At 40.8% G+C, this 26,589-nt stretch overlaps 1 protein-coding gene across 3 annotated transcripts in view; it reads right to left on the bottom strand.

The window, feature by feature from the left end:
- Positions 1 to 9,151: 9,151 nt before the first annotated feature.
- LOC140521530 (uncharacterized) overlaps positions 9,152 to 26,589 on the bottom strand; it is a 35,290-nt gene continuing 17,852 nt past the window's right edge. The window contains exons 2-4 of one of the 3 annotated variants that reach the window (XM_072636674.1): positions 17,886 to 18,012; positions 16,453 to 16,548; positions 9,152 to 14,672 (exon numbers count right to left, since the gene is read on the bottom strand). In XM_072636674.1, coding sequence (XP_072492775.1) covers positions 11,791 to 14,672; positions 16,453 to 16,548; positions 17,886 to 18,012 — 3,105 coding nt within the window. In that variant the 3' untranslated portion in view covers positions 9,152 to 11,790. Of the gene's footprint in view, positions 14,673 to 16,452; positions 16,549 to 17,885; positions 18,094 to 26,589 lie in introns of those variants that run through there. The other 2 variants (XM_072636656.1, XM_072636664.1) reach the window with 2 other exon arrangements.

Below are 26,589 nucleotides of genomic sequence, written 5' to 3'. Positions count from 1 at the left end.
GATTTTCCCCTTTGTTTACCAGGGGCCTGTGCTACCTTCACTCTGCCTTGGCTGTGGAGACAGTGTTCGTGATTGACAAGGCTTTGTTAGAAGGAGGAACCCTGTAAGCCCTGGGAGATGAGAGGCTGCCCAGAGAGCAGGGTCTGCTCTGCCTTGGGGACCAGAGAGGAAGCTGCTCTGAGCTGAATGCCCTGAACAGCCTGGGAAGGTTTTTCTTCAGGGCTGACGCACTATGGGAATGGGGAGAGCCTAGACTGCAGACAGTAATAATCTGCAGCATCCTCATAGGCTCCAGGTTGCTGATGGTGAGAGTGAAATCTGTGTCAGACCCACTGCCACTGAACCAGGAAGGCACTCTAGTTGCCAGGCTGGTGGCCAAGTAGATGAAGAGCCTGGGGGCTTGGCCAGGCTTCTGCTGGTACGTATTAAAGTAGACAATACCAAATTTATTTAAACTCTCACTGGCCTTGCAGCTGCTGATGACTGTCTCTTCTTGAGATGTTGACAAGTGTCCTGGAGACTCAGTCATCATAATGGCTCCTTGGAAATCTAGGAAACCAACAAAAGTAGAAGACAGAAATAAGTTAATATCCAAGTCAAAATGTAGGAACAAGAAGATTTTTCTGAAGAGTTGCAAGCAATGTGCAAGTAGTTTTTTTGGCTGTCAACATGAGACAGAAGCCTTCTTTCTTACAGACCTCCCAATGTTTGTAACCTGGTGCTGGTCATGCTGGTCTGCCCCCATCTGCTTCTGTGGAGCCTAAGCTTGCTCACCCACTGGATTGAGGGGTCATCAAGTCTTTAATCCCTTGTATCCTGTGGTCTTCTAAACCCTTCACTGCTCTGCTGTGTCTTCCTTTGAGCCCAGAGTACTTGGAGTCAGAGGAGCTGCCATGGAGAGACGATCCTGGCCTTTAGACACCTGCAGAGAGAGCACTCAGAGCCCTGGGAGGGCAGAAAGGAGGAACTTTTTATATCTTGAGCAGGGAGAGTTTACAAACTAAATTATTTTTGGTGGAGCTGTGAGCTGACCAACCATTCTGGACAGCAATTTGGAACCATGCCCAAAGGGCTCCAAAAATGTGTGTACCCTTTGACCCAGCAATACCACTTTTCGGGCTGTATCCCAATGAGATCATACAAATGGGAAAAGGACCCTCATGTACAAAATTATTTATAGCAGTTCTTTTTGTGATGGCCAAGACCTGGAAATTGAGGGCAGGCCCATCAATTGGGGAATGACTGAACAAGGTATGGTATATGAATTTAATGGAATGCTATTGTACTATAAGAAATGAAGAAGAGGTGTACTTCAGAAAAACCGGGAAAGATTTATATGAACTGAAGCTGAGTCAAGTGAACAGAAGCAGGAGAATATTGTTAACAGAACCAGCCACAGTGTGTGATGACTGATTTTGATAGACTTAGTCCTTCTCAGCAAGGCAAGGCCTTGAAACAACTCCAAAGGTTCACGATGGTAAACGCCATCCACATCCAGAGAAAGAACTATGGAGTCAGAATGCAGAGTGAAGTAGACTATTTTCTTTTTTGTTTTGTTTTATCTTTTTCTTTCTCTTGGTTTCATTCATTCTCATGCAATTCTTCTATGCAACTGATTCATATGAAAATAGGAATGTTTAATAGGAATGTATGTGTAGAGTCTATATCACCTTGGATGCCATCTTGGGGAGGGAGGAGGGGAAGAAGGGGGAGAAAATTTAAAACTTATGGAAGAGAATGTTGAAAACTAAAAACAAAAGAACCTTAAAAGAAGACATTCTGGCTAACACAAACACTGGAGACTTATTTTTCCTATTTCTTGAATTTTGAATTGGGACTTTAGAAACATGGACAAGTTCATATTTAATGACTGCTAGAGGAATCACTGCATTTGATTAGAGATAACAAAGAGATTCTTCTCTCTGTCCCCCACAACTCAATTCTCTGAAACCAAGAGAAAACTCCAAGCTCTGAGGAGGAGGCAGAGAGGGCAGAAACTCACAGTTTGAAGGCTTTGGGGGTTCCCCACCTTCCTCTCTTCCTCTACCTGCCCCACTAGTCTCTGGAGAATGTGTGAATTCAAGGAGGCAATAAGGAGGGTCTAGCTGAGACTGAACGGGTCTTAGGCAGGGCCCATGAGAAAAACCTAGGAAAATGTCACTCTGAGATGAATGGATCTTGTCATTGACTGGATGAAGTTACTAGGGTTGTCCTGAACTTTGTGGAGTGAAAAACTATGTCCATCCTGGTCTCCATTGCCCCATTCAACAAATACCCCATAAGGGAGAAAATATAGTCCTAGAGATATATTCCATCCCATGTCTGTCTGTGCCTTTACTGGGAAGGTGAATATGGGTCAATCTGTGTGCCAAAGGGAGACCACGGAGGTGAGGGAGACTGGTTTAGAGGCAGAGACTGAGAGGCTGGAGGCTGAGTACTTTCCCTTATGGCTAATCTTTCCTTTCCTGGGGGATGACAATGGCTCCATATTTGTTCTCATTGTCTCCTGTCTCTCCTTTCTCCGGTCAGTTAGTCACAACTGAAACATTGAATGAATGAATGAATGAATGAATGAATGAATGAATGTGTGAATGAGAAAGTGACTGGACAGTAAGATTTAAGTTACTCAGCTACAAGAAGTGTCAGTGCCCTGACATTCATAGGCTCTTGACCAGAACCAAGGATTCCAAATCATTGAGGAAGGGTCTGATTCACCTTAAACCTTTAGCTTCACACAACTACCAGGAAATCCAACCTAGAAGATATTTGTAGTGCTTTGTAAACTGCACCAGTACTGAATGAAAATGAGAAAGCAAAGGCAATACCTCTTTATGTAACATTTACTCTGTGCCATGCACTGTGCCAATTGCTTTACCAGTCTAAATTTATTGTATTCTCACAACAACCTGATGCTGCTATTATCCCCATTTTACAGTTGAGGAAAATGAGGGAAACAGAGAATGAGTGATGTGTTCCGACTCACAGAGAAGCACTATAGGGCTCTGCAACTTGAACTGGAGCCCACAAGAAGAGAAAGTCTCTTGATGTGACATAAAAGGTTTCAAATGATCTTCATCTCTCAGCAAATCTATGCCATGGTGTTTCCCAGCAGTCTGTGCTATCTCCAACTCACGTTGGCTACAAGAGTGTCTATGTGATACCTCTGGTAGGACAACGAGAGCCGATGGGCGAGGGGCAGCAAAGGGGAAGCCCTAGCAGATGGGAGCCTGCCCAGAAAGCAAGGTCCGCTCTGCCCTAAGGACCCACAAAGAAGCAGCTGCTGCTCTGAACTGAATCCTCTGAACAGCCTGGGGAGGGTTTTGTTCAGGGCTGAAGCACTATGGGAATGGGGAGATCTTGGACCGTTGACAGTAATGACCTGCAGCATCTTCAGGCTCCAGCCTGCTGATGTTGAGTTTGAAATTGGCCCCACACCTACTGGCACTGAAGGAGGCAGGCACTTCTTGTACCACCCTGGTTACCCTGTAGATGAGGAGCCTGGGGGTTTGGTCAGGTTTCTGCTGGTACCAGTTTAATCATTCGCGTAAAAAACAAAGCCAAACAAACCATGTCCTTCTGAGTAAGGCTCTCACTGGCTTTGCAGAGAATGGTGACCCCTTCTCCTGGAAATCTATACAGAGAGTCTAGATACTGTATTGGTACAATTCCCACTGGAGTCTAAGAAGAAACAAGAATTACATCAAGACAAATGAATGAATGACCATGTTAAAATGTAAGAACAAAACAATTTTATGGAAAACCATGAATTCCCAAATTTCTGACTATCAACCATATTTGTTATCGAGGCCTGACATGAGCCGTGTTTTCCCACAGACCTCACAGCTATTTTTTATTTGTATTTTTTATTGTGTGGCCTGGTCATGCCTGTCAGCCCATGTGCCTTTGCTGGAATTAAACTTCTTAACCCACTGCATCAAGGGAAACATAGGTTTAGTTTAGTTTTGTTTTGTTTTCTAGGGAAAACCCCTACTCTGGAGGCTCCTTCTCTGATCTTCTATGTCTTACCCTGAGCCCAGAGCACCAAGAGCCAGAGGAAGCTCACAGTGGGAAATCATCCTGGCCCCTGGAGATCTGTAAATAGAGCACCAAGCACTAAGACAGACAGGGAGAGGGCCCCATGTATCCTGAGCAGAGCCTGTGAGAGCTGCCTTGGGTCTCCATGTGCAAAAGAGCCCCAGATCTGGTATGAACCTCACCTCAGGATCCTTGCAGCCAGACTAGGTCACACCACTTGAGGTTGGTCCTGGGGGACATGGCTTCCTATTTTGTGTACCCAAATCAGAAACCCCCAGGCCATAGAAAAGTTCACGTTTAGTGTCTGACATAAGAACGGTTGCCACTAGTTGTGGATAAATGAGGAAAGGCTTCTGTCTGTGCCCCAGAATTAGATTCCCTGTAGCCAGGAGAGAACTCCAAGTCTTAGGGATGTGGCAGAGATTGCAGGAGCTCAGGGTGCCTCACCTGCCCCAACACCTCCCACTATTGGGGAAGCTAGGAAGTCAAGGGGGGAGTGAGCAGGGTCTATCCAAGGCTGGACAATCCTTTAGATAAGGTCCCTGAGAAATACCCAGTTGAATGGATCAGTCAGTCCCTACGTGAGGTCACTGGAGTTATGCCGCGCATTGAGGAGGCAAACATTGTGCCTGCTCCCGTCCCCACATTCCCATCCCAGACATAAAAAAGGGAGAAGCTATAGGCCTGTAGAGATGATGTCTCCCAAGTCTGGCCACTTCTCAGAACTTGGATCTGGGCCAATCTATGTGAAAGAGAGAGTGATTGGCTTAGAGACAGAGACAAGGAAGCAGGAGAATGAGTCATTCACATCTGGCCAATCACTTCTCTCTTAGGGGAAGATCATAGTCTTCTTGTTGAAGTCTCTGCCTCTGGTCTCTCCTCTCTCCAATCAATCAACCGCAGTGAAGGAATAAATGACAAAGCAGTCAATAAGTTATGGGCAAAAACAGAATGCTAAGTCCTGCAGATGGAAATAACAAACAGGGCCTGTTTCATGGCAGCTAAAACATATTAATAACAGTATTGTTATTAATAATAACAACTAACATTTAGTGAGTGCCTTGTCTCATCTCGTCCTCATAATGGTTCTAGGGGGTAGGTTCTCTGAACTGAAAACACAGATGTGAGGTACCATTCCCATTTTACAGAAGAGAAAGCTGAGACACTCAGCAGTTAAGTGACATGCTCACAGGGGAACAGCTATAAATAAATGAGGCAGGATCTGAAGTCAGACGTTCTAAGCACAAAACTCTATCCCCTGTACTCCCCAGTAGTCAGAGTTCCATAGATAAAGACATAGATCAGTCTATTTATCCATTCATCCATCTGTCTCCCTTCTATCGAACCTTCTCTCTTATGCAGGCAGAGTTGGGGGTGAAAAGCTCCCAATCCAAACCTTCTCCCAGAAAGCTAGGTAATTTCTCTACAAGGTATACTTGTAGGAGGGCCCTCCATTCTAGAGAGGTTATTAGTATCACATGACCAGTGGGAATCAGAAACAGGATGCTGTTCTGGGATTCTTGATTACTGGGTTACTCAGTTAATCAATAAACAATGGATTTTGCCACGGCAACCAGGGCCATCTTCAGTCTTCTCAATCTATATCTTGCCACTGAATCCAGATGGCTCTAGAGGACAGAGTGAGGCTGGTGACTTTGCACGGCCCTGCCTCACTGACATCCAATTCATTTTCAAGTCAAGACATCACCCTCAAGTTGTCATTGGTCCTCTCTGAGAATGAAGGACAAACAATCTGTCCCTAGGAGAAGAGCAATAGCGCCCTCACGTGGTCAGAGGCAGGAGGAAGAAGAGGCCTTCATCTTCCTCATTCTTTTTTAAAGATCCAGCAACAATTGTTAGAGTTAGAATGTTAGATATTTTCACTGCTGTACTTAGAGCTCTTAGGGCAACCCTTATCATGCGAAGAGACAAGAGTAGATGCAGCACCTTGGTTACATGCATGTTGATTTTTTCTGAGGCCTGAACCTATACTTGAGCATTAATAAAGCCCAAGTTTTAATCTACATAAGCTCTACATTGTGCGAAGTTGGCAGCAGTTACCCACCACTTGAACTCAGAAAAGAGCTGTTTCTCTCCTGACACTAGTTTTCTAGGTGTCATACACCTCGCTCCTCTCCATGTACTAAGGATCAGTGACATTGGCCTCCATGTTGTTTGTCACACATGAATCTCCATCTCCTGACTCTGCATGTTCACTAGTTCCCACCACTGCCCCTCCTCACCCATTCCTTGAATGCTCCCCTTCCTTATCTTAGTCTCCTGATTTCAAGAAGCTTTCCTTGTTTCATTATCTGTTTATTTCTTCCAATGTACCTTGCATATAGATTTTACGTAGGAAACAAATGGGTTTTTAAGAACCTGCTTAGTTGGAGGTGCAAATATTATCTCCTCAGATCCTAACAACAACCCTGCTCTGTAGGTCACAATGATGGGGAAATCTGAACCCCTCAAAGGAGAGGCCCTTGAACTTCCCTACGTATTTCAGGAACCCAGCATCTGGCCCACTCATCTACCTCAATTACTTAACACTCCTTCATCCCATCTAGGCTCCTTTCTCCATTACTTCCAGACCACCCTAGGCTACTTGTAACTGCCAGATTTCATTCAGATGCTCCCCTAGTCTTTCTGTATAAAAGTATCAGTCCCAACCTTATCAAATGCAGATTCTTCAGATCTAGCCTACTTGTATTGGTTTCACAAACAGCAGACTCACTAGGTGGTTGGCTTCTATTGATGATACTTGATACTTAGACTAAAAGGTCTGAGTGGATGAATTTTTTTTTTTTCATTTTTAACAGTTTATAACAGATAAAACAATTCAAACTTTTGGTCAGGTGATACTTCTTTTTAAAGTATTCACAATATGGACCACAAAAGAATTTTTTTTAAACATTAGCCAACTGAGACACAAATATATGTATGTTGCTAACTTCACAAACTCTTGACCTAATTGTCTCTCCACATATTACTAAGAATTAAAGGACCCTAACTTGTTGGTCTAAAGTCCTATGCCTAATAGCTTAATTTTAGACAACCTTGGATGTTCCCCTATCCGTAATCTGTAATTGAATAGATCTGGTATTAAGCTTATAAACCTTTTGACTATAGGAAATTGCCACCAAGAGTAGGGATATTGCAGGGATACAATATCTCCCCAACTTCATGTCAATTTCAGGCACGATTAGATTGTCCACTTGCATTCAGTCAGGCTTCAAGTCTGCCAGGTGTCAGTGGGGAAATTGAGTGGATGAATTCTTTTGAGAAGGACCCCTACCCTGCACCTTTGGATTTGAGGATACCTAGCACACCTAGACTGCAACACTATCAATTCCTTTTTTTATGGAGGAGAAAACTGAGGCTAGATCTGACTGACTCCAGGCCAATTAGCCTATCCCCCTGTATCTCCTTGTGATTATGCATTGTTTGGGTGTATGTGTGGGTGTAGGGGAGGAGGTGGTGGTGGTGTAATTGCTTGCAAATTGTCTATTTTCTTTTCACATTATGGGAATCCCAAGAACCTACCAGTTGCTTGGAAAAGACCAGATGTTTAACAAAAGCTTGTTGACTTAAATATTTGACCAAATCCTTTAAATGTGAGCTCCTTATGGGCAAGGGTTGTTTGGCCTTCCTTGGTACCCCCTGTATCTAATACCGAGACTGGCACGCAATCAGGGCTTGTGGAATTGACCTGATAGAGTGCCTGGACAATGAGGATTGCAGTCATTTTCTTATTTTCTGCATTCCAACATCTGTCAATTTTACTCAATTTGTTGGTTTACTCAATTTGAAACTGAGTTGCTTCAAAGATGTAGTAATTCTCAGACATATTACTCGAGATGAAGTTTCATAATTTTCATAATCAGTTGCCAGGCAAATTCTCACAAAACTTGGATATAATAAACAAACGTGCAAGCTCCCCCTCCCCAAACCTTACTTTGGCTGTTTGACTTCATTACGCAGTAAAACATTTCATTACTTGGGAATTGGAAGACCTGAACTTTCAGCAACTTCTGTCCCAGGGCTGATAAGCTTTTGTAACCCAAAGCATTTGCTCAATCCCCAAGGAACTCCCCAGGTAAGGAGTATCTATGTCTTCTCCACTTTTCCCAAAAGCTAAGTTATCTTCATTTTGTAAACTAAATATATCCAATTAAATACTTAGCAGTTTTTCAACATTGTAGTCACATTCTTTAACAGTTTAATTCATCATTTCGTAGCATCCAGATCAAAAGACAAGTTGATTTCCTAAGGGTACAATTGCTTCACCCAGTAGGTATGATTTTTAAAAGTGACATTTCTAATCCAATAATTTCCAGAATCACAATGATGGGATGCTTGGGAACATGTACTTGGGCCCCAATTCTGAAATCACATTTCTCTTTATAGCCTCCAAATACTATCCCAGGCAGTTCCTCCCCAGCCCAAGGAAACCGCCTATCCAGCAGCAACCACTGTCTCCCTTCCTGCTAAGGCAGCCAGGTGCAACTGCAGAACTTATCAGTCTGATCCCACCGCGCACTGACTGAACGGGCTGTGCACTGGGTCATGACAACATTGACTACTCACTGACCGATCATACGTATCCTAGACTTAGACATAGGTACACTTCCTTACGTTTACCTTGTCTAACAAGACTTTGATGAGAGTAACCTGACATTTCTGAGCCAGACAAGACCTTTAGTTGACTTACTGATTTTTCAGGCCTAAAAGAACACCCTTAGACAGCACCCCCCTTGGGGTATTTCCTGAGGAACTCTAAGTAAAATGCCTGTGCAGTAAATCTCAAAAGTGCATGTTCCTTTAAGAACTAACCACTCCTTAACCACTCCCTAATTCTACCCCAAAGCGCCTACTTAGCATATTTGGCACATGTTTCACTATAGAATATCCTATATAAACTTTTAATAAGGTTGCAGGTTCCCTAAGAACTCCTGCCCTCTGAAAAGCATAATAAATGTTTACCTTGATGTCAACAATGCTTGAGTCTGTGAATTCCTTCCAGGCTGCCTGCCCTTGGTGCACTGGTCTTTGTGATGATCCCACCCCACCCCTTCCAGCACTCATCAACAATAAAGTTTTGAAGCATCATAATAACAAAAGTAACATTACAAATTTAAAACAAATCTTATTGTTTTGACGATAAAAACTTAAAACAAAAACGTGTTGCCATTCAAATGATAATCCAGTTGAAAACAGTTTCCAAATTATTGACTTACACAATCACTTTGTCCAGCTATGATTTTAACATTCTAGACAGATTGTTGTGCTTTATCAAAATATTTATACCAGAACATTTTGTTCCAGCAAAGAACAAAGTGAATACCCATCAGCTGTTGAACAACTGAAGAAATCACAGTACATTAATTAAAAGGAGTATTATTGAAGAATAATAAGAAACACCAGGATTTTGCAAGCAAAGTTCTATTTTTAGAGATTTCATCACAGTAAATAACTTTGGATGTTTACAGAGGTCTCTTATGCTGCAAAATCTAATGAGGTCTTGAGCAAGACACAATCCTGTTCATTAGAGTCCTAAATTTTGTCTCCAGCAAGATTTTTCCAATGTATGCACATATACAGTTCAAATTCAAAGAATACCATTCTTTGACAGTGACAATTAAGTCATCCAATCCCTGACTCCAAAGAGGCCCAAACTGTTGAGTTTTATGAAACCATAAAACTGTACAACATTTTCTAAGGAAAAGGCAGAGGGGGGTGACATTCTACACAATTTGGAAAAACATGATCTGGAGCTGACTGAGGCTCAGATCCTGAGGTGATTATTGCAAAATACAGACTCAAATAGAAGAAAACCATTAGACCCTAAAGATATGATCGAAATAGCATGGCTTACAGGTAGGAATTCAAAGGGATGCATGAATTTAGGGGATCAGATCTGGTAGATAAAATATCCTGAAGAGCCATTGACTGAGATTCTTAACATTGTACAGGAAGCAAGAACTAAATATATCACAAAGAAAAAGAACAAAGCCAAATGGCTGTTTGATGAGGCCTTACAAATAGCTGAGGAATGAAGGAAAGGGAAAGAAAAGGTAATTTCCTCAAACGAATTCATAATTTGTGAGAATATCGAGGAGGAATAAGGTTTTCTTAAATGACCATGGCAAAGAAATAGAAGAAAACAACTGAATGGGAAAGACAAGAGTCCTTTTCAAGAAACACTGAGTTATCAAGGGAGTATTTCCTGAAAATATTGGCATGAGGACTTCTGGAGCCAAGGTGTCAAGGTGAGGCAATCACTTGTCTATGCTCTTTCAAATTCCCTTGAAAACAACCTTGCAGTAATGATTCAGAACCAATTTTAGAGCGCTGAACCACATTACTAGCCTAGGACAGCTTAAAGGGTGAACAGGAAAGGTATCTCCCTAGAGTAGCAGAGTGCAGTAAAGTCAGGAACCAATGGAAAGCTTCATCCTAGGGGGTCATGGGATATTTTAGGGAAGTCATGAGGAACTCTGGGGTTTCTGAGATAAATTCAGTTTCTTTCTGGGGCTTCATGCACTATATGAAATATACAATCTCTGCTAAGGTCTGTACTCCAGGGAAAGACCATATCCCATTAATTAAATCCTTAAGTCTTATCTCCAGGAAGATTTCTCCAACGCACACATTGGAGTACACAAACAAAAAAATTTAAGAGACTCAGGTGATGACCTTCCTACCATTACTGCTTTTATAAGACTTCCTTGTAGTGTGAATAATGTGGTGTCTAGTGACCTGCCTCTTCCAGGAAAAGGCTGGTCTTCATTGAGCACATTCATAAATCTCACCACTAGGAATCCTTGATGTAAAGGATGAGACGATCTCTGGTTGCAGACCTTCCCTGAGTCCAGATAGGGCTTGTTCATGAGGTGAAATTTCTGATGTCTAACAAGCTCAATAGTCCGTCCATCTGAATGTTTTTCCCCATTCATTAAAGGAATATGGTTTCTATTTCAGGTGAATTCTGATGGAAAATAAAGGATGACCTTAGCTCTTACACTTTTCGTATTATTTTAATGACATATGTCCTCTAGAATGGATTATCTGATGTGAGAGAAAAGAATATTTCTCCCATATAAAGAAACAATTATTGAATTAGAACTAAGCTCTTCCCCCATTTCCTCATTCAGAAACTGACCACTGTGATTCAGCCAGCCTTTGAAGGGCAGGGCTGATGATCAGATGAAATCTTGGGTAAGACTTATTCAACTGGGAAAATTTAGATCTGACCTAAATTTAAAGAGTTTTTATTCTAGGTGAACTCTGGCCCATTGTATTTTTGTCAAACAGGTCTATGGGGAAGTGGATCTCTCTGGTCCAGACTGACCCAGGCCATGGTGATCTGGATAGAAATAAGTCTCTTTCTCCAAAACTGAGTGAAGATTCATGCCTCCCCTCATTAGAATAAGTCAAAATCTCATTATAATACTCCTTCTGATTAAGTTTCAACTAATCAGAATTGATTTCGGCCTGAAGGTAACTCCCGCTTATCTAAGGGCATATAAATGTTGAAAGGTCTCCATGATTCATCTTTAGTTTGTAAGAGATAGTTAAATGACCATTGTTTTCTTAATTATTAATTGGCCACAATTAAATAATTACCCAGAAATTATGTCTCTGCAACTTTGCTTTCAACAAAATTGTACGGTAATGTGATAGTGTATATAAAAAGTTTTATGGCATCATGTATCTCTCCACTATGGATTCTGTTATGTGCATCAAGTAGTGAGTTTAGTTCTGAAAGCCTTTCCACAGACTAAATTCATAAGGTTTCTCTCCAGCGTGGGTTCTCTGGTGTACAGCAAGATGAAAGTTTCGTCTAAAAGCCTTTCCACATTGATTGCATTCATAAGGTTTCTCTCCAGTGTGGATTCTCTGATGTGCAGCAAGTAGGAAGTTTATTCTGAAAGTCTTTCCACATTGATTACATTTATGAGGTTTCTCTCCAGTGTGGATTCTCTGATGTAGAATGAGTTTGAAGTTCTCTCTGAAAGCTTTCCCACATTGATTGCATTCATAAGGTTTCTCTCCAGTGTGGATTCTCTGGTGTACAGCAAGACTGGAGCTGTCTCTGAAAGCCTTTCCACACTGATTGCATTCATAAGGTTTCTCTCCAGTGTGGATTCTCTGATGTGAAGCAAGACTGTAGCTGTCTCTGAAAGCCTTTCCACATTGCTTACAATCGTAAGGTTTCTCTCCAGTGTGGACTTTCTGATGTGCAGCAAGATTGGAGTTCCTTGTGAAAGTCTTTCCACAATGATTACATTCATAAGGTTTCTCTCCAGTGTGGATTCTCTGATGTGTAGCTAGAGTGGAGCTGTCTCTGAAAGCCTTTCCACACTGATTGCATTCATAAGGTTTCTCTCCAGTGTGGATTCTCTGATGTATAGCAAGACTGGAGCTGGAACTCAAAGATTTTCCACACTGATTGCATCCATAAGGTTTCTCTCCAGTGTGGATTCTCTGATGTATAGCAAGACTGGAGCTGGAACGCAAAGATTTTCCACACTGATTGCATTCATAAGGTTTCTCTCCAGTGTGGATTCTCTGATGTACAGCAAGATTGTAGCTGTCTCTGAAAGCCTTTCCACACTGCTTACACTCATAAGGTTTCTCTCCAGTGTGGATTCTCTGATGCACAGCAAGAGTGGAGCGAAAACTGAAAACCTTTCCACATTCATTACATTCATAAGCTTTCCCTCCAGTGTGGATTCTCTGATGCACAGCAAGAGTGGAGCTAGAACTGAAAACCTTTCCACATTCATTACATTCATAAGGTTTCTCTCCAGTGTGGGTTCTCTGGTGTGCTGCAAGTAGGAAGTTTATTCTGAAAGTCTTTCCACATTGATTACATTTATGAGGTTTCTCTCCAGTGTGGATTCTCTGGTGTACAGTAAGAAGCCAGTTTCTTCTGAAAGCCTTTCCACACTGATTACATTCGTAAGGTTTCTCTCCAGTGTGGATTCTCTGATGTGAAGCAAGAGCGGAGCTGTCTCTGAAAGCCTTTCCACACTGATTACATTCATAAGGTTTCTCTCCAGTGTGGATTCTATGATGTGTAGCTAGAGTGGAGCTCTTTCTGAAAGCCCTTCCACAAGGACTGCATTCATAAGGCTTCTCTCCAGTGTGGATTCTCTGATGTACAGCAAGATTGGAACTCTTTGTGAAAGTCTTTCCACAATGATTACATTCATAAGGTTTCTCTCCAGTGTGGATTCTCTGATGTACAGCAAGACTGGAGCTGGAACTCAAAGATTTTCCACACTGATTGCATTCATAAGGTTTCTCTCCAGTGTGGATTCTCTGATGCACAGCAAGAGTGGAGCTAGACCTGAAAACCTTTCCACATTCATTACATTCATAACGTTTCTCTCCAGTGTGGATTCTCTGATGTGAAGCAAGAATGTAGCTGTCTCTGAAAGCCTTTCCACATTGCTTACAATCGTAAGGTTTCTCTCCAGTGTGGACTTTCTGATGTGCAGCAAGATTGGAGTTCCTTGTGAAAGTCTTTCCACAATGATTACATTCATAAGGTTTCTCTCCAGTGTGGATTCTCTGATGTGTAGCTAGAGTGGAGCTGTCTCTGAAAGCCTTTCCACACTGATTGCATTCATAAGGTTTCTCTCCAGTGTGGATTCTCTGATGTACAGCAAGACTGGAGCTGGAACTCAAAGATTTTCCACACTGATTGCATTCATAAGGTTTCTCTCCAGTGTGGATTCTCTGATGTGTAGCTAGAGTGGAGCTGGCTCTGAAAGCCTTTCCACACTGATTGCATTCATAAGGTTTCTCTCCAGTGTGTATTCTCTGATGTGCAGCAAGACTGTAGCTGTCTCTGAAAGCCTTTCCACATTGCTTACACTCATAAGGTTTCTCTCCAGTGTGGATTCTCTGATGCACAGCAAGAGTGGAGCTAGACCTGAAAACCTTTCCACATTCATTACATTCATAAGGTTTCTCTCCAGTGTGGATACTCTGATGTGCAGCAAGATTGGAGCTCCTTCTGAAAGTCTTTCCACATTGATTGCATTCATAAGGTTTCTCCCCAGAAAGGATTTTCCGATGTACAATAAGATGGCCTTTAAATCTGAATCCATTTCCACAATAATTACATTCACAAGACTTCTCACCATTGTGGATTCTCTGATGTGGAGTAAGACTGGAGTTCTGTGAGAATGCCTTTTCAAGTTTATCATATACATAAGGTTGCTCTTTAGTCTCCATGCTCTGATGTACAGAAAAACTACAGCTGCAACTCCCAGCCTTTCCACACCAATTCCATTCATGACGTTTTGTCTTCCTGTGAATACTGTGATGAACAAGGAAGGATGAGTGTTCACTAAAAAGTACACCATACTCACGACACTCATGTGGTTTCTCTCCAGTAGGAATTTTTTGACAGCAAATCAGAGATGACTGTTGACTCATGTTTTTCCCACAATGAGGACAACCATAAAGTTTTTCTCCTGTGTGGATTCCATCATTTATAGCACAGATTTGTTTTTCAGTGAAGTCACAGAGACCAGCACTCATGAGGGTTTCTTGGTGTGTTTCCTTCACAGAAATCCTTGGCTTTTTAGTAGTCTCTTTGATTCCAGATCTAATCATTCCTTCTGCAAAAAACAGACAGTAAAACATATACACGGAGACACATGTATACAGATATATAATTAAAAACCTTGCCCTCCATTTCAAGAAAATAAACTGATCTACATGATCCTTTCCCAGGTGAAGAAAAAAGCCTTAAAAGACAGAAACATGATTGTCTTAAAATGCCATTAGCTCAAATTTGCAGGATAACTTGACTTACAAAGAGCTTCACAATCATATTGGATCCACAGAAATACCTGTGAAACTGGCAGACCCAGCATTCTTATTACAACTGCAAGTCAGGCCATGAACTCAGAATGGCTGAGTGACCTGAAAAGTATCCCTGCAGCTGAGACTAGACCACCAACCCTGCAAGTGGACATGTTCTGTGCATGGAACTAGAAGGTCCTTCTCCATGGCACTTACTTTTATTCTACCTTTTTTTAAGAAAAATTGTTTACTTTTTGTATATTTGACTTTTTGCTCCCTCCCTTTAAGTCTTCCTATTCTCTGAGACAAAAAATATTGAAATTACACCAATTCATAAGCCTAGAATGGGTTTTTAAGTTGAAGGGAAATGAAGAGTCAATCAGTGTGGTAACCTTCTCTGTTGCCTTATTTTAAGAAACTGGCATGGCACCTACCAACCTGGAGCAATTACAACTCTGATGAGTCAACAGCCAGCAACACTGGACCAGAACCACCACCAGAAAGATTAGGACTCACTGAAGGCTGGGAAATAGGTAGCTTTTACTACCAATGAAATATTTCCAAATTAAAATATGTACTTTTAAGAAGCAAAATAGTATTCTCTATGTAATATACAACAGTATATTAGAAGGATAACTTTTATGTGCACTAAAAAAAGAAAATTTCAGATGACTCACTTGCTTGCAATATTTGCTTTACCACAAGGTCTGGAACTGATTTTATAATATGGCTGAGGTGTACCTGGATTTTTTCTCATACTTGTCTTGATTTTGAATCTTCCCTAATCCTATTCTCCTTAAACTATTACTAATTTCACTCCTTGAGTTCCCCTTTATTCCAGTGTATCCCACTAAACTAGATAGCTTTCCACTCCCTAACACTCTCCTTTCCGTACATCAGCTAAGAGCAATGCTCCTGATCTGTTATTTCTTCTCAATCATTTCCATATTTTGATGACAGATTGGCAGTTCCTTGACAGTAGGAACCGCCTTTTCCTTTCCTAAAACTTGGTGAGATGCCTAGAAAACTGGAGGTACTTAATCCATGCTTATTGACTAACTACCAGGGACCATGACTGACAGCGGGCCTCAGCTTCCATCTCAGTCCCTATATTCTGGTCTCTATCTTATTTGTCAAATGCAGCTTCTGGCCCCAGCCCTGTTTCTCTCCTTTTTGCACCTTATCTCCTATTTCAATGAACTTTCTCTAGTTCAAACCCTGATGGGACCTGGCCAGGTCCATATTGAAGACTGCAGAGACTTCTTCTTAGGTTCCTAAAGAATCTCTTACTGTGGAACACCTGGGAATTTCTACTACCCACTTCATCAGACTGAGAGTGGCTGTCAAATTGAATGAATTTGCCAAACAATTCTCCGAGAAGGGTCCAAAGATGGAGCCTTAGAGATCAAGGAAGGGACATGGATTGATGATTTAGGTAAAGCATATCCTAGGATTAATTCTAAGTGAGTGACACATAGCTAAAAATCTCTGAGAAAGAATCCCAGGTCAGGTGTTCCTGCCCCCAAATCTAGCACTTGCATTGCTAGAGACCCAGAGTCACAGCTCTGGTATACCTGCTTTCACCTCACTCACCTGCACAGCAGCTCCTCAGGCCTTCTTGTTCCAGCATCTGTGGTGTTTCCCTTTCCTCCAAATGAAAAACCAAATATTCTCTGGGAACTGGAAGCCCTAAGAATGTGGAATAAGGAATGAACATGGAGAAAAACTTATAATTGATTTCTCTTTAAGGAAAATAGTGTACATACAAAGCTGCTCCATTTTGAGAATCACTCCATCATGCTCACAGATATCTGATTTATTCTTCCATTAATACTAGTAATGTAAGTAACTAAAAAAAGAATGTGCCAGATCAGCATTAAGCTCCAGAAAATTAGAGCTTGATGAATCAGTTTTGCCTTTGTCTCCCATCCAACCATGAAACCTATAAAAACCTGGTTACTGTTCCTTCAAGGAATCATTGCCTTTCATGGCCAGATTCTCCTTTTGGAGAACTCAATGAATCTTAAGTCAAATTCAAATGCTTAACCAGTCTCTTATTCCTACCATGGATAGGGGCATAAGAGCAAGGAGCACAGGATGGTTCTCAGACCTCTGTAAGCATGGTTTAATAGCCTTTATTTCTGAGAACTTTGGGGAAAGGTGGGCAAGAAGGTCATGGAGCCAACTGAGAATGAGAAAATTTGATTATAGTGCACCTTCTTCATAGGCAGATGGGCTCATTGTAGAATTTCCATTATCTAGAAATTAGAGGCAGCTGGTAGTGCAGAGGAGAGAGTCCTGGGATGAGAATGAGGAAGGCTAGGATTTAAATCCAGCCTCAGACAGTTACTAACTGTGTGTCTCTGGAAAAGTCACTTAACCTCTATTTGCTTCAGTTTTCTCAAATTTCAGATAGGGATAATAATATCAGCTAATAACTTAATATTGTAAAGCTAACACTTAACACAACAGCTGATGAACAGCAGGTGAAGAGAAAGGCTTATTGCCCTCTGTCCTTTCCACCACCTGTACTGCATAGTGGAGGCAATTTAAAGAAAGACTAAGGACAAATGGGTGACACTTGGCACAACCAGAAACTGAGAATTATAAATTGATGCTTCTCAAAAAGGAGGATATCCTAAATAATTGGCCCATCCCAAAGAGGAAGAATGTACAAAAGAAAGCAGGCTGAGCACTTTTCAGAGATTTGGCACAAAAACTTAATGTTCAGGGAGAGGTTGGGCTAAATAATCCAGAGGATTAGTTATACAACTGAGATGCTTCAACACTGACCCAATCTTTGACCTCAAATTACCTAGAATTGCCAAGGGACAGCTACAGGAGCAACAACTGAACAGGTATGTTATCTTCACACAATCTACTCACCTTCTAGAGGAAAACCAGGCAGAAGGAGGACAGAAGAACACCCCATTTCCCTTCCTAGTAACTGATAAATGACCCAAAGCCAGCATGAGGGATAAATATATTGCCTTTGATAGCAGAGGGGCCAGGGGAAATGTCCTTACCCAAGGAGAGTAGGTTGTGGGCATTCTCCAGCATGACCTCCTTGTAAAACTCCTTCTGAGGGTGGTCTAAGAGGTCCCATTCCTCTGGGGTGAAGTCCACAGACACATCCTGGAATGTCACCAGCTCCTAAACCATCAAGAGTCACAAGATTTAGACCTGAAAAAGACTCCAGAATTCAGGCAGTCTAACCCTCACCAAGGGAGAAGAGGAAACTGACCTAAAAGTCATATCCTTGTTGAGTAAGAGAGTCAATACTTAAAACCATAGTCACTAAGAGGTCATTGAAAATTGAGAAAATTATTTGATATGATCAGTTGGAATAAACCTGAGGAATATCATACTATGGAATCTGGGACAAATTGTCAGTGTTATGTGTGATTTTCAAAGACCTCAGGAGAAGAAAGAGAGAAATGTGAAATTTCTTCCATATTTGAACTGATAAAAACAATGTTCTAAATAATATTATGTCAGGTTTGTGAGAAGCGGGCAGGTAGAGTGCATTCTGGGGTAGGAGGGGGAGAATGAATGTTTGATTAGAGGACAGGTAAGAAAAATATCTAATTACCTCAGAGCCTGAATCAAAGTTTTGTCTAGGTAAAACATGAAAATGATTCATACGAGATACTTAATTACAACCTGGATTGAACTGAGGGAAATGACTTTTCAGCCAAGTGAAGGAGAATAATCTGTCATTGCACTGCGTCTTGATGCTGCCCTAGGTATAACCTGTCATAGTCTAAACATCTTATGCCTTCTCTTCATGACTGCTTTCATTTGTCAATACCTTATTATATCATTATTAAAATGTTCAGTTATATACTTGTCCATTTTTGCTGATTTTTATGTTCAAAGTACACTAAAATGATGTCAATATGTAAGGGTGAAAGTACAATGTTTCTGACCATGGATGATTAGACTAAAAGAGGCCAGAAGGCTTTACCACAGGCTGGGAACAAATACTCCACAGGAATATTTGAGGTGGAGATGCCTGTCAATTTGCACATCTCACTATTCTTTTGAAATACTGCAATTCTACTTTTCTTGCACAGCACAGCATGTTCTTTGATGGCAATAAGCTATGCTGGGTAGTTCTTTGCCACTGTCTCCCATATCTCACCATTGATTACAAAATTCTTCAGAGACCTTGGGAATGCCCTTGTATTATGTCTTCTGACCACATTGTGAGTGTCTTCTTGCATGTGATCTCCATGAAATAGTCTTTTAGAAAAACATACTTTTGGCATTTCAACAACATGGCCAGTCCATCAGAGTTGTGCTCTCTGCAATAGAATATGAATGACAGGCAATCTAACATGAGACAGCCAGAGTCCAGCACTATGCCAGGTGACCTTCAGAATCTTACTAAGATAATTCAATTGGAATTCAAAGAAGATTCACAATTTCTCCATTTGCTGCAGTCAATGGATTGTGCCATGCTGAATAGTGGAGAACCTCTATTTTCTTTGTTTACATTTTCTGAAAAATGATTTCACCTTACTACATGTGTTTTTTAAATGATAATGCCACCTTACTGAAGTTGGAGTTGGATACACCTTTTTCTGGAGTGGGAGCAGTGAAGGTGAGCACCTTGAAACTGGAGAGGGTTTCGCAATCAAAACAACAATAGCAGTGGTCATTTCCTGCTGAAGACTTGTGCATGACATTACCTTCTCATCACTAACACTGTCTGCCATTTACCTAAACGCAATAAAACTTCATGGAGGAAGCCTTGCAGCAAACATTGGCATCTAATACACTAGGTGACTGTAAGGAGAAGAGATAGGCAAGATGTGAGAGTGACAGAGGCAATGTGTGGTACAGAGTGCTGGACTAATCATAGACTTATCCTCTCCAAGCTAAAAATTTGCATTCCTCAAAAGCACTACCCCCAAGGCAAAATGAATACCAGAAGAATTAATCTCAACCAATTAGAGCTCTTCTCTGAGCATCAACAGTTTGTTGCTGCCTTGGAGGGAAAGTTGAGCCAACACACAGTTGGCAAGAGTGAGGCAGAAAAGGAGTGGGCAGCTTTCAGAGATTTGATGCACAGCACTGCATTTGCTCATCTGGGTCAGAACACTCACAAACACCAAGACTGGTTTGATGAAAGTGATGGGAAAATTCAGAAGCTGGTAAAGGAAAAACAAGTATTCCACAAGATGTACCAGCAGGACAGCTCATTCACCTCTAAGAAAGTAGCATTTAATTCCATCATAAGCAAAGTATAAGCAAAGCTTAGAGAGATGCAGGATTCCTGGCTCAGTAAGAAGGCAGATGAAATTCAGTTTTGTGCTGATAGTAACAATCCAAAATGCTTTTGTGATTCCCTGAAAGATATTTATGGGCCAAAAACCTATGGTGTATCACAACTAATCAGGGCTGATGGAGCCACATTGATTAGTGATAAGGACGTGATCCTAGAGAGATGCACTTCACACTTCCATAGTGTTTTCAACAGACTATCATCAATCAATGCTAAGGTGGTTGACCATTTACCTCAGGTTGAAGTCAATCCCTCCTTAACTGAAATTCCAACTGAAGAAGAGGTTTAGAGGGCCATTAGGCTTATTTCATGTGGTAAAGCACCTGGTGCTGATTCTATTCTAGCTGAGATTTGAAAGGTAGGGGGACAATTGCTCCTAAAGGGTAACTGAATTTTTCCAGATTATACGGCAAGAGGAGGTTATCCCCCAGGAGTTCAAGGATGCCTCCATTCTCAATCTCGATAAGGGTAAAGGGAACAGATTGTCCTGTGACAATCACAGGGGGATCTCTCTCTTAGTCATTGCTGGCAAAATTCTTGAAAGGGTCCTCCTTAATAGGCTGAGCCTTCACGTAGAAGATAGTCATACATCTGAGAGCCAATGAGGTTTCAGAAAGGGCCAAAGAAGAGTAGATATAGTGTTTGCTGCCCCACAACTTCAGGAGAAATGCCAGAAGCAGAAAAGAGGTCTGTACACAATGTTTGTAGATCTGATCAAGGCCTTTGATACTGTTAGTCGTGAATGGAAAATTACATCAAAATTTGGTTGCCCAGAGAAGTTTATCACCATTGTACATCAGTCTCATGATGGCATGTTTCTCCAGGTTCTGGATAATGGACAATATTCTTGTGCCTTCCCAGTCAACAATGGAGTGAAACAGGGCTGTGTGCTTGCTCCCATGCTTTTTAGCATGATGTTTTCAGCCATGTTGACAAATGTGTTCAATGAGGATGAACACAGCATCAAGGTCAACTACTGTACTGATGGCAAGTTCTTCAATCTGAAAAGGTTACAAGTGAAGACCAAAGTGGAGGGAGTGTTGGTGCATGATTTTCTCTTTGCACAAGACTGCACTCAATGCAGCCTCTGAAGCTGAGATGCAACAACATAAGGATCAATTCTCTGCTTCCTGTGCTAATTTTGGCTTCATAATTAACACCAAGAAAAGACAGGTGCTCCATCAGCCACCATCACACCATCCATATGTGGAACCATTGGTTACAACAAATGGAGAAGTTTTGAATGCTGTGGATAAGTCCACTTATCTTAGCAATGTACTTTCCAGGGATGTACACACTGACAATGAAGTTGATGCATACATTGCCAGCTAGTTCAGTGTCTGGGAGGCTCCAAAGAAAAGTTTGAGAGAGAAGAGGTATTAGACTGAAGATCTACAGAGCCATTGTGCTGGCCTCATTGTTATATGCTTGTGGAACATGTAGAATCTACCAGCACCATGCAAAGAAACTGAACTGCTTCCATTTGAACAGTTTTAGGAAGATTCTGAGGATCACCTGGCAGGATTAGGTAGCAGACACTGAAGTCCTTCCTCTAGCTGAACAGTCACGTATTCAAATTGGGCTTCAGAGAGTGCAACTCCCATGGGCTGGCCACATTGTTTGAATGCAAAATGTATGCTTGCCAAAACGACTATTTTATGGAGAACTTGCATGGGGCAGGTGATCACATGGTGGCCAGAAGAGATGATGCAAGGATACTTTCAAGAACTCTGGATTTGACTGTGCAACGTGTGAGGCACTAGTACAGGACGGGTCAGCATAGCGTGCCCACATCAGAAAGGGTGCTGTGGTCTTTGAGCAAAGCAGAATTGAGACAGCACAAAGTAAATGCAAGATGTGCCAATTTGGAATATCCACCCCAAATCTTCACAGGGATTATCTGTGCCCAACCCGTGGTAGAACATTCTGAGCTGGTATTGGTCTGATCAGCCACAGCTGGACACACTGAAATTTTACTTTATCATGGTGATGTCATGTTGGTCCTCTTTGACTACAAGGGTCAACAACCAAGTAAGCAATAAGACATAGGTTATACATGTGCAATCATGTAAAACATTTCTGTATTAGTTACTTTGTACAGAAAGACTTGGGGTAAAAAAAGAAAAAGAATTTAAGATAAAAGGTGACAAATAGCATGCTCCACGCTGTATGCAAACAATATCAGTCCTTTCTCTGGAGGCAGATAGTAGGCTTTGGCATTGGTCCTCTGAGCATTTTCTTGGGTCACTGCATTGCTGAGAATAGTTAAGTTATTCACAGTTCTTCACTGAACCATACTGCTGTTACTGTATATAATGTTCTGCTGCTTCTGTTCACTTCTTTTTGCATCAGTTCAAGTAAGTCTTTCAAGATTTTTTTTGAAATCATCCTCCTAGTCATTTCTTATTGCACAACAATACCCCATTACAATTACAGACCAGAGATTGTTTAGCCATCCTCCCACTGATGGGCAGCTATTCAATTTCCCATTCCCAGCCAACATGATAAGAGCTGCCGAAAATATTTTTGTAGAAATAGGCCCTTGGGTTTGGGTTAATCATATACCACATTACTGGGGTCCTTTAATATAAGATACTTTATACCAATCTATTACATTGATCCATCACTTTAATTCTTAGCCAGTACCACACAGTTTTGATAATTATGGCTTTAAAACCAGTTTGAAATCTGCTAGGATTAGATCACCTTCTTCATTTTTTTTGTTGATTCCCTTGATTCCCTCATCCTCTGAGTAAACTTGTATTTTCTTGTTGTTACTATCAGGTCAAAATTACCATAAGCATCAGAGAATGGAGCCATATGCTGTTCCTTAGTTAAAAAGAAATAAGAGTAATGGGAGAAGGTTGCTTCATAGAGTTAAAAAACGAGTAAAATTTAATTAGAGGTTGTATTTCAGCTAATTTATCAGAAAGATAATGACAGTTTCCTCAAGAGAAATAAAAGATCTAAACATACCTCTAGAATTCTGGAAACTTGGGAAGAAAAAAGCCAAAAAACCCAAACCATATGCAGGAGAGATGAGCCAAATTTGATAATGCCTTCATACTTGGAAACAGTCCTTTATATTTCCAGTCTGCTCCATGCACAATGAATGTTTGGTGTATGTGCTTGCGATTTGTTGGTCTTACATTCCCATATAAGGATATGATTCAAGTTGTCAGAGATTCTGATATTTGGGAATAACTTTCCATCAAAATTATCCTTTATACTTAATCATAGTGATTTCTTCATCAAAACATTCTGACTCATGGTCTATTTTTTAACCTACAATTAAACTTTCACTTCCTTTAATATTTTTTTTTGGAACAGTTAAAGTGCTTATTGGTCATTGAGTTTATAATCCTTGTTTTTCACTAGGGTCTCTAGAGTTACTTTTCTTCATGGCAGAGTAGTCATCACATGGGCTTTCACTTCAGGAAGACAGCCCTCTTATTTATCAATAACTGCTCCTTGATTGCCTAACACCCAATAAGAGATCTTCAAAACCTCTGTCCTTTGCAAGCCTTCCCCATTCATCTCTCCTCAGCACAGGATGGGGTTATGAACTCCAACCTTCATTTAAGTAGAAAGCCCATTTCAGACATTTCATTTCTCAGCTGGCTCAACATCTCTGGGGCTCAGCTCTGAGCCCCTGAACAGGGGCTTACTCCAAACTGTTTATCATTTGTGTGTGTGTGTTGTCTTCTTCTGTTAGACTGTCAGGTCCTTGAGGCTAAGAGACTTCTAAAAGCCATCAGGAGAAAAACTTTCAAATGCAATGAAAAGGAAACTGAAATATTTAAGACTATTCCAAACCTACTAGATATGAGGAGGGAATGAAACAATGAGAGACAGCAGTGAAGCTCAGTATGCAGCCCAGGGAGATTTATCCTGAAAATGCGTACTTAGCAATGAGGGACAAAAGGGATGTTCACTGATTTAAAAGAAAAAAACAGTCAGATGTCTTTAGAAATCAAATCAGCACTGAAGACATTATTTGTTTCTTTGCACCCACGGAATTTTTGCAAAAAGTAACTGTGGACTAGGGCTGAAAGATACTCAATTATATGTAAAAAGGCAGAAATTATCAATAAAGCCTTTTATTCTATAATAAAATAAGAATGGAAATTGGTTCAAAGATAACAAAAGATTCAAACTCAAATGGAGGATTAAAAACAGTATGTACATATTTAATTCTATAGTCATGAAATGCTGGGTGCAGAGTGGATAGAATGTTGGGCCTGGAGTTAGGAAAATCTGAGTTCAAATTCAGTGCTCCTGGGAAGGGCATTTAACTCTGTTTGCTTCACTATTTTCATCTGAAGAATGAGGTGGAGAAATAAAAACCACTCCAGCATCATTGCCAAGAAAACCCCAAATGGGGTCACAAAGATTTGGACATGGCTGAAAAACAAGAATGTAAGAATGGAGGAGGAAGAGACATCAAACTGTACTGTACAGCATTGGTCAGCAACATCATTGCTATTGGGGGGGAGAGAGAGAGAGAGAGGGAGAGAGGGAGAGAGAGAAATCAATGGAACAGAACAAACAAGGGAGACTTGGAATCATTAGAACTCAGTAACTCCATGTTTGGCAAAGTGGAAAATAGACTGATTGAGGTAAAAATCCTTATTTGGTTAAGGTAAACACTGTGGAGTCAGGAAGGAAATTAGGACTAGACCAACATCTCATACAATACTCTACAGTACATTCTATATTGATGTCACTGTTGCTGTCAGTTGCTTCAGTCACGTCTGACCCTCCATGACCCCATGTGGTATTTTCTTGGCATACACCTGGTATCTTAAGAGCCAAAGGGTAAAACAGAAATTGAAAGAATCCACCAATCACCTCCTAAAAAAGATCCAAAATGAAAACTGCTAGGAATATTATAGACAAATTCCAGAGCTCCCAGTCCAAGAAAAAAAGAGCATAATCAGCCAGAAAGAAGCAATTCACATGTCATGGAGTCACAGTCAGGCTAACACAAAAGTGAGGAAATTTTACATTAAAAAATAAAAAAATTAGAGGCTATGCAATATATTTAGCAAAACAAAGGAACCAGGATGGTGATCAAGAATCACATACTCAGGAAAAGTGAATATAATCCTTCAGGGGAAAGAAAAAATGAACATTCAATAAATAGAGAATATTCAAGCATTCCTAAAGAAATGACCAGAGCTGAACAAAAATTGGGTCTTCAAATACAAGACCCAAGAGAAACATCCAAAGGTAAACAGGAAAGGGAAAACAAAAGGTTCCATAAGGTTAAATTGTTTATATTCTTACACTGGAAGAGGATACCTGTAACTCTGAAGAACTTTATGACTAATAGGGCAATTAGAAGGAGTATACGTTGACAGTATACATTAATTGTGATGGGGTGGCATTCAAGAAAACAAGACTAAGGAGTGAGAAAGAGAACTGCACTCCAAGAAGAAGAAAGGGAAAGGTACATGGGGGTGAATTATCTCACATAAAAGAGGCAAAGAAGAGCTATTACAGTGAAGGGGGAACACAGGGGAGGTGGGAATGCAGGGCTTCAGTCTTACTCTTAGAAAAATTGGCTCAGAGGGAATAACATACATGCTTAGATGGGTACAGATATCTAACTCATCCTACATGGATGTAGAAAGGGACTTGGTTAAGGGGGGAGGGGAGAGACTGATAAAAGAAGGGTAGACTGGGGAAGGCAGAGAGTGAGAAGGGGAAACAGGATGGAGGGATATACACAGGTATCATAGATACAAATATGAATGCAATTCACTCAACCATAAAATGCATTAATAGATGTAAAACAGGCAAATTTGATTGTACTAAGTTTGAAAGTGTTTTTCTTTCAGAAATAAAATCAATACAACCAAGATTACAGGGGAAGTTGACAACTGGGAAAAAAATTACAGCAAGTATCTCTGATAAAGGCCTCATTTCTCAAATATATAGATAAAATACTGAGCTCAAATTTATAAGAATGCAAGTCAACCCAACTGATAAATGGTCAAAGGATATGAATAGGCAGTTTTCAAACAAAGAAATCAAAGCTATTTATAGTCATATAAAAATTCTCTAGAGGACTACTGATTAGAAAAAGGCAACTGAAAACAACTGTCAAATTAAAACCAACCTCACACCTATTAAATGGACTGATAAAACAGAGGAGGGAAATGATAAATATTGCAGGGATATAGGAAAAGTGAGACACTAAGGCATTGTTGCAGGATTTGTGAACTGATCCACCCATTATGGAAAGTAATGTGGAACTACACTCAAAATGCTATAGAAGGTGGATGCCCTTTGATTCAATAATAACGTTACGAAGTCAGTATCCACAAAATACTTTTTTAAAAAGATAGAAAAGGACCTACTCATATGAGGGTATTTATACTAACTCTTTCTGTGGTGGCATAGTATTTGAAATTGAGGAGATGCGCAGGAATTAG

Source organism: Notamacropus eugenii, chromosome 1 (assembly GCF_028372415.1).
Source record: "Notamacropus eugenii isolate mMacEug1 chromosome 1, mMacEug1.pri_v2, whole genome shotgun sequence".
NCBI lineage: Eukaryota > Metazoa > Chordata > Mammalia > Diprotodontia > Macropodidae > Notamacropus > Notamacropus eugenii.
Note: the sequence above shows the minus strand (reverse complement) of the source record. Positions and strands in the feature narration are given on the sequence as shown.